The 17,600-nt window shown below is 35.5% G+C and overlaps 1 protein-coding gene across 9 annotated transcripts in view; it reads left to right on the top strand.

Moving 5' to 3' along the window:
• The first annotated feature begins 949 nt into the window (after nucleotides 1–949).
• The window catches only part of micu3a (mitochondrial calcium uptake family, member 3a), a 43,066-nt gene continuing 26,415 nt past the window's right edge, over nucleotides 950–17,600 (top strand). For 7 of the 9 annotated variants that reach the window (XM_067441925.1, XM_067441923.1, XM_067441922.1 and 4 more), the window contains exons 1-7: nucleotides 954–1,255; nucleotides 3,966–4,113; nucleotides 7,057–7,088; nucleotides 7,265–7,343; nucleotides 11,524–11,571; nucleotides 13,097–13,179; nucleotides 13,297–13,368. In XM_067441925.1, the coding sequence (XP_067298026.1) occupies nucleotides 998–1,255; nucleotides 3,966–4,113; nucleotides 7,057–7,088; nucleotides 7,265–7,343; nucleotides 11,524–11,571; nucleotides 13,097–13,179; nucleotides 13,297–13,368 (720 nt within the window). In that variant the 5' untranslated portion in view covers nucleotides 954–997. Of the gene's footprint in view, nucleotides 1,256–3,965; nucleotides 4,114–7,056; nucleotides 7,089–7,264; nucleotides 7,344–11,523; nucleotides 11,572–13,096; nucleotides 13,180–13,296; nucleotides 13,369–17,600 lie in introns of all 9 variants that reach the window. The other 2 variants (XM_067441921.1, XR_010904782.1) reach the window with 2 other exon arrangements.

Genomic DNA, 17,600 nt, shown 5'->3' with positions numbered 1-17,600 from the left:
ATTTCCACATACACGGCGGTTCAGATCTCCAGTGACAGATTTCTGCGTGTTGTTATTATTAGATAATTTCCGCGGCCCCACGAATGATTTTTTATTTCTTCCGCTTCTCGCGCACATATCAATATATCTTCCCCTTCGCATCCGCCTCAGCAATTCAAAACTTGTCGCGTTCATCATCACTCTGTTGCGGCCGGGCGGCGGGTCCCGATGGCAGACCTAGCTTTGAAGCGTAGGCCTACTAAAGATGTGCTAAGCAGATGTGCGCACATTTCACTTCAAGGACTGTACAGTGCGTATCACAGTTTGATTAGCATAAACAAGTAGAAATGTGTGAATAGATCAATTAAGAATATGAAAAGGTTGCATAAATGTCTCAAAATATATTTTCTTGATGTTTACTTGGTATAGTAAGTGTGTGAATTATTTAGTAGACTTCTTAAATTAATTTTTGACGTATTGTGCAGTTCGTCTCGCGCAAAAATAATAATAAAAAAAACGTCTCGCGCGGTCTTTTGCCGCCTTATTTTCGCTAAACTCGCATTTATTTATTTATTTATTTATTTATTCATTTATTTATTTTGTATTAATTTATATGTTTATTTGCTATATGTAAATCTAAAAAAAATTGCGTACTTATGTTTTGTTGACGTACCAAACGATTAGCTCGGCAGACGGCAGTTGCCATGGCTACCCCATCACGCTAAGGCGACCACTTCCTAACTTTATTTGAAACGTTTCATATGTAAAAAGAACACCTCGACCTTTTAATTACATTTATACACATAATTAGTATTTCATACGCGTTGGAAATTTTATAGTAGGAGATCCATTTTTTATTATCCTAAGTTTATATTACATTATAGAAGTTTATGATCAGAGCACAGATGGCATATTTGACTTGCTGCTCTTGTGATCCCGGTGAGGGAGCAGCACATGATCTCGCGATGAATGAATGAGAATTCGAGAATCTTGCACAAATTCTGTCATACCAACAATAATGGCCGCTGTGCGCAGACTAGGGGGCTTATTTAGGAGTTTGTCAGCTCCACTGAATGCTGTCTTTCGTTCTCCGGTGAAGGATAAACGATGTATACGCACAGGAATTGCAGTTGCTGTGGGTGTTGCGGCCGGAGGAGCGGTGTTGTACTATTATTATGCAGATATGTGCGCATTCAGAGGGAGAAAAGCCCCGAAAAACGGAATGGGCTGTCGGGCTCTGCTGCCTTCACTACCCGCTGTATCCGCAAAGGAGAAGGTATGACTGTTCCCACTGTTCTCAGTGCCACGTAACACTGGTTCCTATTAGTGTTTTTTTCCTGGCAAGGTTTTTTTCAGTGTCACGTCTATGCTGCTGCTTGTGGGACAGTGATTCTGCTTTCATGCTGTAGAGTTTTGTGAATTGTTTTACACACACAAACAGTCAAAATGTTTCGAGACTATGACAATGCGCATTTGTGTGATGCTGCAGCAGGAAAAGAAGGGCGCTTTCCCCAGTCATGGTGCTGAAATGCTGCGCACACGAGTGACTGTTTCGGATCACATATCCGAGCTTTACGGTTGGTTAAAATAGCTAAGTATGCACCTCTCTGTGCTGTATCATAGAGGCCTGTCAAACAGTACCCTATCAGAGTAGAGCTGTCATATCTAAGCACAGAATTCTTTGGCACGCGTATATAAACATATTTTTGGGATTTTTGTACCCTTGGCAGACGGTCAGATTTGGTTTCCATGGACTGCCAGATGTTTTAGTAACTTAGTAACTAAATGTTTTCTTGATTGGGCTGGAAACGTTGCAGTTTGTGTTCTTTCATCCCTTTGTGTTAATGTTACCACAACTTTTTTTTGACTTTGAGTGTGTGTGTGTTTGTGTGTGTGTGCACGTGTCCTTTTTTGTGTGAAATCTTATCCAGAAATCATTCTGATATGATGGGTTGGTGCTCAGGTAATATTATTATGATCAAATCTGAAAACAGTTTTGCTGCATAATATTTTTGTTCAAATTGTGATACTTTTTTAGGATTCTTTAAGGAATAAAAAGTAACAAACAGCATTTATTTGCATTTATTAAATCATGTATTAAATAGAAAGCTTTTGTAACACACACACACACACACACACACACACACACACACACACACACACACACACACACACACACACACACACACACACATACAGTATATATATACACCACTCAAAAATACTTGTTGAATTTACTTAAAAAGCAGTGTCAAGTGGTTTCACACAATTATATTTTTGAGTATTTTTTACAAAAAAACAATTTAGTTATATGAACAAAATATATTCAAGTAAAGATGACAAATGTATTTGAGTAAACAAACCATTTGAATTTATCACTGTTACATAATATTTATATGTGTAGTTTACTTAATAATGTTATGTTAAATGTATAAAAGTTTACAAGATTAATTTACCTTATTAATTTAACTATTTGTTCTACAAGTGTAAGTGGAAAACTATTAAATTACAACAAGAACAATAACAACAACAATCCAATAAATATGTGAATATAAGTGCCCACAGCCTAAACAAAGGCACCACTCTTCTGCATAATGTCACCCACAAAATTACAGGAACACCTCTAAATGTCCATATTTAAATGTCCATATTTAAACATAACTGAATTAAACACTAACATAAAAACAACATCTCTCTGAAAAACAAGTAAAGTAACACCTTTGGATGCATTTTAAATCCCTAAATTGACTTTCTCCTAATGCAGTCGCTTGCAAAGCATGCTGGGAACTGCAGATCCCCTGCCGGGTTCGTTCGTTTCACTCAGCATTGGGAAGTTGACAGAACAATCACTGTAAAGCTGTCAATACTAATTTGTAGTAGAATCAACTCAGTAAATTTAAGTTCATGTAGTTGCATGAGATTTTTTAAGTAATGTGAACGAAGGATGATTTGAATGCACACAGCGAAAGTTCATTCAATTTAATTAATTCTTGATGAATAAAGGATTATTCTCTCTCTCTCTCTCTCTCTCTCTCTCTCTCTCTCTCTCTCTCTCTCTCTCTCTCTCTCTCTCTCTCTCTCTCTCTCTCTCTCTCTCTCTCTCTCTCTCTCTCTCTCTCTCTCTCTCTCTCTCTCTCTCTCTCTCTCTCTCTCTCTCTCTCTCTCTACTAGTGATGTTGTGTGATGTGAATCATTCTTTTGAGCCGGTTCTCAGCAAGTAAACGGTCGAGCCGGTTCACAATCGTACTGAATCGAACTTTAGTTCCGTGTTGATGACACAAGACGCAAAAGCCGAAGTAGCACGTGTGACTGAAAAAGAACCCATTGAGGCAGTTTAAAAATCTGTTGAAGTTTGCCGAGGATTACCGAGGCGAGGCTAATGGAGTTGAAGACGCAAGTCTGAGGCACGTAGACTACTGGAAATATGCTTATTATTATGACTAGGCTACTGACAGTAATAATAATAATGACAGTAACTATGGGGATGGATGAGTAGCGGGAAACTGATCAAAGAAACGGGACAGATGAAAACAAATTGAAAGTCCATGAACAAAACTAAACATTAACATGATTTAGTATTTTACATTTTATTTGTAGTTATACAATCTAAATCTATATATTTTATCATTTTAATATCTGTGTCTTTTATAGATTATTAGATTTAGTATAATTTCATTCTTTTATCAACACATGACACATGGCAACAATCAAGTGTGTATTGTGAAAAATGTTAAAGAGTTTTATGACATAAAAGGCGGAACAATTCCCTATGACACCCTTCATGGTGACCTTTTGATGTCAGATTAAAAAGATGGTATCAATCTGTTTTTCCCTATACCAAACAAAAGACAACTTCATTAGCCATTTAACACTAAAAACACATTAGTTTTAGATTGAATATTTTACAGAGATTATAAAAACATTGGCTTTGAAAAGAAATAGATGTTAACAAATGTGTGTATTGCTTGTCATTAATTCTTTTGCAGGCTCCAATGTTTGATTTTGATGAAGGTGACGTGTACATGTCGTCTCATGAGCATCGTTTCCGTCTCTTCAGCTCAGTGGAGTATGAGGGACAGCTGTACATGACTCCTCACAATTTCATCGAGTCAGTCACCATGAGTGAGCCCCGCAGTGAGTAACACATGTGCTCCATCTAAACTCAGAGCTCAATACTGTAGGAACAGCAGCAGACTGCAAAGCTCAAGCTCTAAAAATGCTTTAATTTGCCTTACATTATAGCATACAAAAGGTTTGGATTAAAAATGAAACATATAGACCTCGTTTCACAGCCAGAGCTTAGATAATGCCAGTATTAGGCCTTAGTTAAATTTGGACATTTAAGTAAACTTTTTTAAATGTGCCCTAGAAAAAAAATACATTCTAAGATATGTCTGTGCAAGTTGCTTATAGTTTTGAAAGCTCAAACATGCTTTTTTGGGACTAGACTGAATCTTTGTCTGTGAAACGGAGCAACACTATTTATTTGGCTCAAGTGAAGTATAGACCAAGAATTGTTAGTACTTAATTGGTTTTTGGAATCACCCAATGTGTTTTTCTCATACAATTTAATTTAACTAGTTCCAAGTAGACTTAACTCAGGTCAGTGATAATGTGCATAATTTTGTTTGTACATTTATTCATTTAGCAGGCACACTTTTATCCAAAGTGATTTACACACAAGGAAGAGAGAGATGTCTAGGTGTCCCTGTTTTATTTAATTTAAATGAGTTTCAAAAAAACACATTTGTTATTTCAAGTGAAATTATTTTATAATTTTTTTAATACTTTTTCCGCAGTACTTTATAGTGCACCTAAAACTGTTTAATTAGGAGTTAATTAAGTGTGAATTAAATGTTTTGTTTTGTGTCGTAATCTTTAAATTTGTCAATGAATAAATATTAGTAATGCAAGTTAATGGGTCTTAATGGGTCAGATCAAAGCTATTGAAAAGACTAACAGAAGTGCTTACGTAGCTCGATTCTATCTCTGTGTTGTTTTGTCTTTGAAGTGCATGTCTTGATAGAATAAATACAATAAATGTCATAATGTTCCAGTAGACACACCGGGCATTAATCTTGTATAAAAGTAGCATGGTATATTAATGCTCCACCTGCAAAAACGTTATTGTTTGTGCTCTCTCCATGTTATGACAAATGTTGAGCGTAGAGTAGGATTAATCGTTAAAAGATTGCAATCTTGATTCAAACAGCCATGTGATTTTATTCCTTAATGACAACGATTCGCTTTATCTGTTAAACCATTGGACAAGTACGATCACAGCGGAACATTCTAATCTGTGTTGGTGCTGCCTCTGACCCAGAGAGAGCAGTTGTCATGTTTGGGTATGAAACCGCTTCTCAAACAGCCTTTTCAACCACACAGTATCATTATTTATGTTACAGTAGCATGTGTTCATTTGTTTTAGTTTTTTTGTCATTAACTTTTGTAATAACCAAAGTAATATAACATACCAAATAACATTATTAATGTGTATTATTATTTTTTATTATTATTAAAATATTAAAGTGCTTCTATTATGGATTTTTGAAAATTACCTTTCGTGTCGTGTGTAAAATTGTAAGTGAATGAAAACACCCTGCAAAGTTTTAATTCTGAAAGTGCCCCCGTACATAAAGTTACTGTTTCTCAAAAGTAAGAGGCTAGTCTTGGATTTTATAGCCGTCCGAATCCAGAACGTCAGATTTTGCTCCCACCACCCACGTAAAAATCCCCGGCTAAATTACCTACTGTTTTTTGACAAACACCAATGTCATGTGGTAATTGAATTGCTGTCCGAATCCACATGTCTGAGTTTTCAAGAAGAGATCGCTTCAAAATTAACTGTTTATATCCTTTTTGACCACTGCGGAGCACCGTATCTTTGCGCTTCGCTGTAATTTGGATGCATTTTAAAGAGCTAGCCTACGCTTTTATTACTGAAATACTGGAAAGTATTTACAAGAATAAACTTTCATGACCGCTCATAAGAAAAAGAGAAAAAAATGCAAAAAATGCAAAAATATATGCAAAAATATATTATAAAAAAAATATATATATAAAAAAATGCACAAATATGTTAATACAGCAGTAATTAACGTTATATACGTTACATTTGCAGCATTGTACTAACTTATTTCCGCTCATTTCCACATTTTAAAAATTACATCTTCCTTTAAACAGGAAATTTAAATAATTTTTAAATATTCTTATTATTCCAAGCATATTACATTTTAAGAGCAATCATTTGACTGACCACGTGATCAGTGAGTTCCCAGGTGCGCGGGATCACAAAAGTCGCACCTCCACCCTGAATAAAAATCGGCATCTTAATGCACGAGTTTTATCACTGAGGTGACATACTAATTTATTTATACGTCCACATAATAAACAATTTCCATCCAAATAGGGCTAATAATGAAAACACCTTACGACCCGATGAGAAACAATTACCATCCGAATAGGGCTAATGACATCATTACACCAATAGGTGGCGACAAGTGACTGTTGAAAATGCAATTGTTATTGAATCATTCATTCATTATTGCAGTAATAAAAAAAATCAGTTTATCCCAAATCATGCAGCTCTAGTTGAGCATAAATAACAGGTGTGTTACATTTGTGCTCCTAGTTTTTAATACATAAATGAAGGTACATCCAGGATAGTAGCTGTATTATGTCAGTATGCTGTATTCTCTCGACACATGAAGCAAAGCCTGTGGGACAAACTGACCTTGAGCCTCTCAGCAGAGCTCCATGGGGTGGCTTGCCTGGTTGCTATGAGAGAGAACAGGACTGTAACTCAGCTCTCTTCCTGTACACTGACTGTAAACCGCCTCTCTCTCTAATTAAAAAAACAAAACAAAAACAGAGATATTTTAGTGGGAATATAAAAATAAAAATAAACATCTATTGCAGGATTTTGCTGAGTATAAAAAAATGCTACTCTGAAAACCATCTTGTTGTTTTGTCTGATTGTTAAATGGCATGAAACCCCTATCCTGATCTTATCTCACCAGCCACCCTCTTTCTGTTTCTTTTTGTTGCTCTCTGTCTCTGGTCGTCCTTTATCCTTAGACAAAAAACCTTGGAGGTCCCTCAACAAACAGGTCTGTTTTAAAATTATTGCTAGCGCAAGCTATATAGATGATAGCTCAGTTAAATTATTTATTATTTATAAACATTATTTTATTATGCATTTCATACTGTATTTATGCATGCATAATGTACAGTACAGAGAATGATTTTTTCCCCCACACACAGTATGTTTTGTCATGTTTTATAGGAGCTGGAGAAGATCTTGTGTGACACTCCACCAGTTTGGAAAGGAACCTCCAAGCTGTTCCGGAACCTTCGTGAACGAGGTGAGTTTTGAATTTCAGGTCATTATTAGAACTAAAACACTTTATTGGGCTGTGTGTTTGTGCATGCAAAAACAAATATGGAAATAATTTATCAATCACCATTCAGTCTCTGAAGTTTGGGGTCAATACGTTTTTTTTGTTTTTTTGTTTGTTTTTAAGAATGCAGTCTTACCGACTGCATTTTTAATCTAAAATAACTGTGTTCTATTTTAATAATTTGTAAAAATGTAATTTATCCCTGTCATGGATAATAACACTTTCTTATTATTTTCAATGTTTTAAACAGTTGTGTTGCTTAATATATTTTTGTGGAAACCACAATTTCTTCAGGATGTTTTTGTAATTAGTTCAAATAAAAATATTGTGTAACTGTCACAGTCATTACTGTTACTTTTGATTAATGTAAGACATCCTTGCTAAATATAAGTATTAATACCTTTAAAAAAATGTCTTCCTGATCCCAAAACTTTTAACAGTAGTATTTCTTAAAAGCTTGTTTGTTTTTGACAATGATATGTAAAGACCATGGTATATGAATACCATCAGTGTACCATGGGACCATCACAGTATTTTTTATTTTTATTTTTTTTGGTAAGGGCACGAGGTAACAGAAATAGGGTTAACAAGACTGTTTTTCAGTTTTGAGGCTGGTGTACAGAATCATATAAAATCAAATCCAGTCTTTCAGAGTTTTACTGAATGATGCTGAATTGTCCTCGCCATTCCTGTCTCTCTTTCTCTTTCTTTCTTGTGCTTTCTCATTGGGTACCAGTCAAGCACCAGTTAAGCCTAGGCCTGAGGCTTTCACTTCCTGTGAGCACTCCTAAAAATAGCTCAGCTCCCTCTCTCTTACTGTTTCCATTTCCTCCCTCTCATTCTCTCACTGGGACCAATGCAACATACATTCGCTAGGCAAAATACACACTTGCTGACCAAAACAAAGGTGAAAACCTAAAAACAGACTGCAGAAATGCCATTAATACATAAATAAATATTGTTAAAATAACTGCATGAGCGAGCAGTTCTTCAGCAGTACAGCCACAATTAAAGTATTTGCTCGCGGCGTACGTAACAGCACTTGCTCACACCACCAGCTAATTCCCAGTGGTGATAATTATACACACACACACGCACACACACACACACAAAACCACTCCACCCTCTTACACTCCAGCAGGACTCTAAAAATAGACCCTCTGAATTCTGTTCATCCTAGTAGTAATTGCAGTTTTTGAAATCATCACCTTAAATTGGCGGTGGTAGATTTATCTTAGTTTCACTGATGTAGAGCCATCAGAAGATGCTCGAGTGCCAGAAGCTTCAGCTTGATATGGCATCTGATCTCAAGCTGTGGTAATGATAACATGTAGATGTTAATTGAGGAAGCTGTGCTAACGAGATCCGTGAATGTGCTCTGGTCTCCAAGGAGTAGTTTCTAAGAGAAAGCGAGCACAGCAGACGTCATAGTGAAGAACTTGAAGGAGGCATGGGAAGTTCAAAAGTTGCAGGACTATCTTAAGTATGTCTTTTTTCAGACGCGCACTCCAACTTCGTCTTAGCACCAGGCTCAAGTCAAAAAATCACAATATAAGGCAGGCAAGCTGATATGTAATAATCAAATAAGTACAAATAAATTTGTACTAGAATATAGGTGCTACATTTGTGTTCATTTGTAAAGTACAAACAAATTTAAATGCATAAAATAACTAATTTTATAATTTGGCATTTATGTGTTGTCTTCCGCCCTTATTCACATTTTTGTACATGGGGATTCAAAAGAGAACACATTTTTTCCCTTTGTACTTTAATTTAGGTATGATATATTACTATTAATTTATTTTGACAACTAGAAAGTTAAACATCCACTTGCAAGTTTTTGAAACAGACATCACAGTCTAACTCAGAATTTTATTTATCAAATTCAATTAAGGTTGAATAATCTTTGAACTACAGTATAGTAATCTGCAAGTGTCATTTGAAGAGGAAACAATGGAGAACAAGCAAGCTATTGGGGGTTTTGAGAACCAGAACCAAGCTGACTGAACAAGTGAGCTTTAGGTGAGCCCCTTTGTTAATATGCCTGGAGGTGTAGAATAATACAAAAATGGTCAGATTCACTCAGTATTCCATGATCTAATTCACTACTATTAATTCCAATTATGCACAAATGAACTGTATTCAGTTGTGTTGTAGACACTAAAACAGCCCAGTACAGTCAAACTCATTTTTATGTTTAAATAAGGAAGATTTCTGTGCCACCCCTATGAAAAAAAATTCCTGGCTCTGCCACTGATGGCAAATAAGTTGAAATATAAAATCTTCCTTTTAAGAAATGAGAAAACACATCCCATACCTTTTGTTTTTCGTGTCAAAGGTCGCTTGTCCAAATTAAACAATATGTTTACAAAATGCTGTAACTAGGTAGAAGCCAGCCAAATTAGACATGTGCCAACATGGACAGGTCCTCATCCTCATCTTACTGTTGAACCTGCGCAGTTAATGGTTAATATTAACCATTCATATTTGGTTAATATTTTTTTTGTGTTTTTATTTTATTTTAACTAAGTTGGGTCCATGTAAAATCTGGTTGAGGAACCACTAATACAGACTGTATAAATGCCACTTTTGTGCATGTTTTTTTATTACAAAAATTCTGCAAATATTTTCCATTACTGTTGACTTGCATCCAGATCAGCAACCAGACCTTTCTTGAGAACGATCGGTATGCAAGCCCTTGAAAGTAGGAATCATCTCACACAAACACATCAGATTTGGCATTTAAAGTCAATACACCTCACTAGGAGACAATCCGTCCTTAAAATTTGGACTGTATTGAATAAGAATGAATGGAATGCAAAACAGCGCCTCTTCATTTAAGGAGAGCCCTGCTCAAAACAAAGATTTACTGCATATGTAAGCAGCATATAAACATTAACAAAATGTCTGGAGCTAAAAGCCTTGTTTTACTAGTTTAAAGCGGCTTTTAGACATCAATTCATTTGTTTTAGATCCCCAATGATAACCTTTGACCCAGACTCTTGAGGTCTAACAACAATTTAACCTGAGCCACAGAATTCACAGTGGATTTTAAAATAAATAGTTGACTTAAAAATATAAATATGTTCATCTTTTTTTGTACCGCTGTAAACCCTGTATTATTTTATTTATTTCATAAAACATCTATTCCAGATTTCAGCTCTGGCAGAGGGAACACTTATCAGGGAATAAGCTAGAATTAGTTCCTTCTAAGGAAAATAAGTAAATATACTTGAATCTTGTCTCTTTTGGCTCAAGTTGTCTTGCTCAGTGGACTTTGAATGCCTCTGAATTGCTTGAGTGAGTGTGTGAGACTGCGGGTGTTGGGTTGAATTTTCCGTGTCAGGTTTTCCTCCCGAAGGCGCACAGGCAGTGTCCCGTAACACTCAGTCCACTCACCCTGAACTATCTGTATGCCTGCTACTGTCTCCATGTCCCCCTTCACACAGAAGCTGTGGAGAAGAACACTTTCAGTGGAGGTGTAGGGAAACCTATCCCTTCTCTCTGCCCTCCCCCAGTGCCTTTACTAGACTTCCATCTCTCCATCAGCTCACCTCGCTTTGTCTCTTTTTCGCTTTTCTTTTTCGACTCTCACTCTCTCGGTTCTTCGTACTCTGCTCTGCCACTTTTCTCACGAGTCTAACAAAAGCAGGGACAGTTCCCTGTCTAAATGGGGCACATCTCCTTGTCCTGACGGATGCCTCTAGAACACCCTTATCCAAACAGAAGCCTTTGAACGCAGCCTCTGTCTCCATGGCGGTCACTCACTGTGTCAAAGTCTTCAGCTTCAGTGTGTGGGCCAAATGCGGGGCAAATGTTGCCTAAACGTAGACGGACACTTTAGCCGAGAGGCACCTTTTTAGATGTTATCATCATGAAAGGGGGGATTACTTGTCCTCTTTTTTGGAGCAGGAGAAGAAGGGAAAAGGGTATGTGACTCCATCTATCTCTGGAGGCCCCTAGCTTTGAGAATCAGTAAACATTTTAATCCAAGCTTCAGATGAGCCGCCTCCTGAGTTTTCACTTTAGACAAAGAGTTAGAAAAGGAGAGATTATAAAAAGGGAAGACGTGGCCATTTGAAGGTTGTTAGTGTGTTACTGTACATTAGCAGAATGGATGTGACCCTTTGATATCCTTTTTCAGGCATCATCGCTTACACAGAGTATCTCTTTCTGCTCTGCATTCTGACAAGTGAGTATGACCTCTATCTCTCCATTTTTTCTCCCTCTGGCTCCCTCCCTTAACCTTTCATTCTTATCCCATGCTTTATTTTTCTGTGCCCCCTCTCTTTTGAAATCAGCACACTATGTATGTATCCTATTTTAAACATGAATCACTGATCGTTCTGGTCCATGGATGTTTTATGTCTAGTGTGGCTCAGACACAGACAAGGCCCACCCAGACTCTCGCCCTCACCTAAAAAGCCACATCTTACTCACTCACTGCAGATTTGTCAACATTTCAGACTTTGTGCCAGAGAACACAATATATAAATATACAATATTACAATACAATATTTGGCTGGACCACAGACAGCATTTATTTCCTATACTAATAAAAAGTGTCCGTTCAAATACAAATTGAATTTCATTGTTACAGTTTTGTCACCAGTTGTCAAATTTTGTGTGACTAGCGAAACTTATTTTAATTCCCAAATGAATTTGTTCATAATCAGGGCCCCAATTGTAGTGGTTTTTCAAGTTTGAACGTTTGGAAGAGAGAAAATTGTAATACATAATAAATTTGGGGATTTAGACAAAATAGGTACAATATTAGCAAAATATTATTACAAATGGTATGAATAGCATATTATAATATAAAATATTATACAATCCTTGTGAAAACAAAATATTGATTAGGCTACAAGTTGTTAAATAATGATCATATACAGCATTCAAAAGTATACATTTTCGCTTATGCAGATATAAAGTTCCATATACATTTGTCATCTATATAGAATTAAATGACAAATGTTGCATTACAGTAATTGTATAGCAGTAAATGTATAACTGTACAGTTATGAATGAATGTGGATAGCATTGACCAGATCGTTTTGTGATGGGAGCATTATATGGAAATATTTGCGCTGAAATGAATATCTCAGACTTAAGTATCTTGGCACATCTGAACACAGTTTATTACTTTATTGAGATACAACATTCTTGTTTGAGAATACTTGGGTCTTTTAATCAAAATAAAAATCTGAGAAACAGGAGAGTTCGACAAAACTCTTTATTTGTTCTCCTTGTACTGTTTAGGAGAAATAATGGAGATCTAATTTCTGATTGTCCATTCGTACAGAGTTGTGTGACTAAGCTAGCGTCTTAAAGTAGCTGTAACACACAGTATAAACAGAAATGAACTGCCTAACATGTGTTCTCTCTTCTGCTGTTGCTTGGGCAACATAACAAAGTGGAGACATGTGGCTCTTGATGGGTTGAAAAACACCTTAAGAGAGTGATGAAAGGAAAAGTGGTGAAAGCAAAAGTGTATTGGAAGTTCTTGGGGTGATAACAGGTTCTTACAAATGTGGGCCTCACCTCTGATCTGATCTCTGATTTAGCCACCTAGTGTTTGAATATTTAATAATGGTTTACCAGATTCACTGCAAATTTTGTAGCATTAAATGAGCAAATACATTTATAGTATTGTTTTTTTATATGCATGGTAGAGCATATTGTAATAATTTAACATTCTATTCACATCTGTTCTTCAGAGCCTCATGCAGGCTTTAAGATTGCCTTTAACATGTTTGACGCTGACGGTAACCAGATGGTGGATAAACGTGAATTTCTCGTGGTGAGTGGATGGAGTATAGATTCTGGCCTTAGAAGTTTGTTTTTAAACAATCGTCTTGGTTTTTTAATCATTCAACTTTATTTGTTTGATTTATTCCTTCTCTATTTCTTTAAATAGTTGCAAGAAATCTTCCGAAAGAAAAATGAGAAGAAAGGAAGAAAAGGAGATGCCGAGAAATCTGCCCAACTGGTGAGTTGATATCAGGATTTTTGTTTATTATAATTTTAATTTTAAAGTTGCAATCCTTTATAAAATTATAGTTTTACACATTTGCACGTTTAATTTAGAAACATAACGAAATCATACTAATCAAAAACTATTTAATGTAGTTCCACATACATTTGTCATCTATTTATAAACAATTGAGACAATTTTGCATTACATTATCTCACAATTCTGCCTTTTTTCTCAGAATTGTGTCATATAAACTCAAAGTTGTAAGTTATAAAGTAAGAATTGCCAGGTAAAATGGAAATATAGAATCTTAATTTTGAGGAATAATGTCAGAATTTTGAGATATAAACTTCTCAGAATTGCAAGTTTATATTGCAATTTTGCGCAATTTGAACTTTTTTTCAAAATTGCGAGTTAATATCTCGCAATTTTAACTTTATAACTCTCAATTGCAATACCTCAGAATTTGACTTTATTACTTAGAATTGAAAGTTTATATCTCACAATTCTAAGAAAGAAAAAAATCAAAAATTCTGACAAAGTCAGAAATGTGAGATGTAAACTCAAAATTGTGAGGAAAAAACATCTGAGTTATGATGTAAATAGTGATGTAAACAGTTGCCATTATCTAAAAAAAAATATTCTGTGCTGGAAACATACTTCCTTAATAAACAGCATATTTATAGATGCTAATAGTTACTGAGGTCATACTCATTGGTGTGGAAGCTTGTTTATAAGATATATTTGTTCCGTCATATATATATATGTATATGTATATATATTTATATATATACACATCACAATTGTTAGAAAAAGTTGCAATTACCTTTGTTAATTGTGACTTTTATATTGCACAATTCTAAAGAAAAAAGAATATACTGAGATAAAAAGTATTTATTTTTGTTTATTAATCCATGGCAGAAACAACTTTAAATATGTTGAATATTTTCTTTCTCTTTTCTCGCAAAGGGATTTTTAGAGATAGTTATATGGCTTTATAAAGCTAAGTTTGTTGTAGCAAATCATTAATGGTCAGTTTTGTCTGATCTCTTCTTTAAAACTGATGAGTGATGCATATTATTGTAGAAGAAATTGATCCAAAATCAAACACTTGTTCAGTTTTAGGGATTCCTAGTATCTTCCATAAGCTGGTTCTGCAGAGCCATACAAACAAGAGGATTTCAATAGATAAACAGGAGTTCAAATACTTGGAATACAGTCTCTGTGTTTTTCTGTTTACCACATTGTCTTTTGCTCCTGATGATTCCTATTTAAATTGATGCCTCTTTTGTTATTCTTCTGTTATAAAGGGAAATAGATATTTTGCCACGGCATGATAAAGCTTATGTTTTTTTGCATTGGCAAACAGTATCAGAGCAAACATGGCATGGGGCAGAATATTTTCTAATGTCATTTTAAATGCTGCAAAATGGAGCCAATGATTAATGCCATATAAATCAAACCTAACATTGGGAAGTAATGTTTTTCAGAATCTTGATGTAACAGATGTTTTATTAATGAGGATATTAAGAAATTTGATTTATTTTGATTAGTGTGCATGTCCTGTCATTTTCTACAGGCACTTATTAGTTTCTAAGAAGAGAACATTAATGTGAAAAATGTACTTGTCATATAATTGTGTTGTAATTTGTTTCAAATGTCAGGTTCAGTTTTGACGTTATAAGAAGAAGAAAAAAAAACCCCACTATAAGTAGAATTGCTGTTTAGCAACAACTTTGAGCTCACAAGCATTGTGCTTTTATTATAACATGAAAATAAAGGGAAAAAAATGTTGCCAGGTTGTTAAAACGTAATCAGAGGTATTGCTATTGTGTAAAGGATCATATATTTTGTGTAAAAATCTTTCAATGCGTCATTACTAAATTATGTGTTCTGCATAAGATGTAAATGGAGGAGTGACATCCATTCACACCCTGAATTCTGCGCTCTTTAAAAGCACTTGGTGTGAAATACTGGTACTCTAACGTAACAAGTGGTGTTTAAGTAAGTATTTAATTTGCTCGTACTTGGGGTTAGTAATACGAGCAAACCCCTAACCCCAAGTTAACCCCAAGCATATAAAGCATAAACATTTGATAGCTCAAATTGTTCAGGTTGTCAAAGAGAAGGTGTGATATATCTAGGGATGCACCGATATAAAAATTTAGGCTGATAGCGAAAAGCCAATAGCAAATGCATTTTATAAGGGAACTTAGGCATCATAACATTTTTATATATTAGTTAGCACCCAATCGGCATAAAAGGGTTTCTGATGGACATTAATTAATTAATTTCACATTAATGGTTCACAGTTATTACTGGTTTTACTGCATTTTTGATCAAATAAATGCAGTTTTGGTTAACTGGTTTTAGTTTTTTGGTTAAGAAGATACTTCTTTCAAAAACAAACAAAAAAGTTTGATGCATGTAATATCGGCCAGTAACTGATATTAGGGATGTCCCGATCAGGTATTTTGTGCCTCCAATCCATATCATTGAATGCTATGGATTCATATATAGCCTGATTCGACCACCGATCTCACGGTCGAATCTTCGCGGGTGTTATGAAACGAGGATCATACCATTTTGGCAATACGGGGGTGCTCAATATTTTAAAGATCTGTCAGCGCTGAGCTGAGCATCGGTGTGCGACCCCTTTAAGGGCGCTGAGCTTCCCACCGCGCCTTTAAAATTAGAACACGTTCAATGAGTGTAGACACACCGGCGGCAGCATTCAGCGCCTGTCCGCGGCCACTCAGGAAGTTGTTTAAAATCCTGCTGCACTACAGAGCGCTTTCGTGCAGCTCATCTGTCAGTCAATTCAAAATTGAGCTTGCGTGTATATAATGTGCGCGTCAGGTGGCGCAGTGAGATCCTGAGGCGCGGGGCTGAGCTTCGCGTAGAACACCCGCTTTAGGCACAATCGGCTTCAGAACGTGCATGTAAACGCACTCAAAGTGTTCTTTTCCTCTCTAGGTAGGTATTTTTTTTAGGTTTATTTATCAAAATGTTCTTTTATATATTTGTGTGATGTTCTGTATTTCGATCGCGGCTTTAACATGTTATGAGAAAATATATAAACACACATTTGTATATACATGATGCCTGCGACACTTATAACCCACAGCAACGTGTTATGGACATTGCATCTCAGATAGTCTGACAGCAGACTTTTGAGGGATTCCTTAAAAAAATCCCTCAAAAGTGTGTGCACTCCTTTATTGCATCATTACAGTTTTTCTCAATTGCTAAAACACTAAAACCCATCGGCTGAACAAATTTCTCAGTTGCCTGAACTCTTTTAGCTAATTGTGCAGTCTGTTGTCAATACCTTAAACCATTTCACATCATAAAACACAATTTGCAGATCTCACTTAGACTTTTCAGCAAATCTCTAAACACATTCTCATTGTCAAGACACATACTGCTCTCTAATGCACATGCCATTCATACGGGTTAACACAAGTGGCAACAATCAAATACAAATAGAGAACACAATGTCATTTAATGAACACAACCACTCAAAACTGATTTAACCTGTTTCAAATGATGAGACACAACCAATATAAGTACAGTGCATTGAAGGCTGTATACTGTACAATTAACAAATCATATTGCCCTGAACATGTTGCTTTCCATTTGTTTACAGTACTGACTGCTCAATAGATTTTGACTGGTTGCAGGTTCATATCAACAAAGAACGAGTTTGTGAGATGCAGAGTATAGTACTGTAAAAATCAGCCTAATCTAATGAAAATGCATATCTATAGCACAAATTGTATTTATCGTGCGATTTATATGCCAAAATGAGTTTTTATGAGCATATGTTATGCAGTTTTCGTGTGCATATGATATGTCCTTTATATTGTGTTATGTGCACGTACTCCAAACAACTCAACCTACCCAATGGGGTGACAATGCAAATCATATGCACATAAAAACTAATTGTGCCGTATAAATCGCACAATAAATACAATTTGTGATGTATATGCATTTCATTAGAATGAGTTGGTAAAAATAGGGCTACAAGCAAGAGGAAGAACAAAAAATTGCAAAGCAAAGCAGAGTAGTAATAATTTCTGATCAATTTTGAGCTACTATGATCACAAGACAATGACAGAAAAATATGAAATTTGTTTTCAGATTAAAAATGTACTTCTGCCTGAGAACTGTTTTGAACAATGTGTTTTCTATTTTTTGCTGTATTGTTTACTGATTGCTTGATAGTGTTTATAATTTTGATCACT

This window comes from Pseudorasbora parva, chromosome 4 (assembly GCF_024679245.1).
Source record: "Pseudorasbora parva isolate DD20220531a chromosome 4, ASM2467924v1, whole genome shotgun sequence".
Taxonomy (NCBI): Eukaryota; Metazoa; Chordata; class Actinopteri; order Cypriniformes; family Gobionidae; genus Pseudorasbora; species Pseudorasbora parva.
This window is presented reverse-complemented; position numbering and strand designations above follow the sequence as displayed.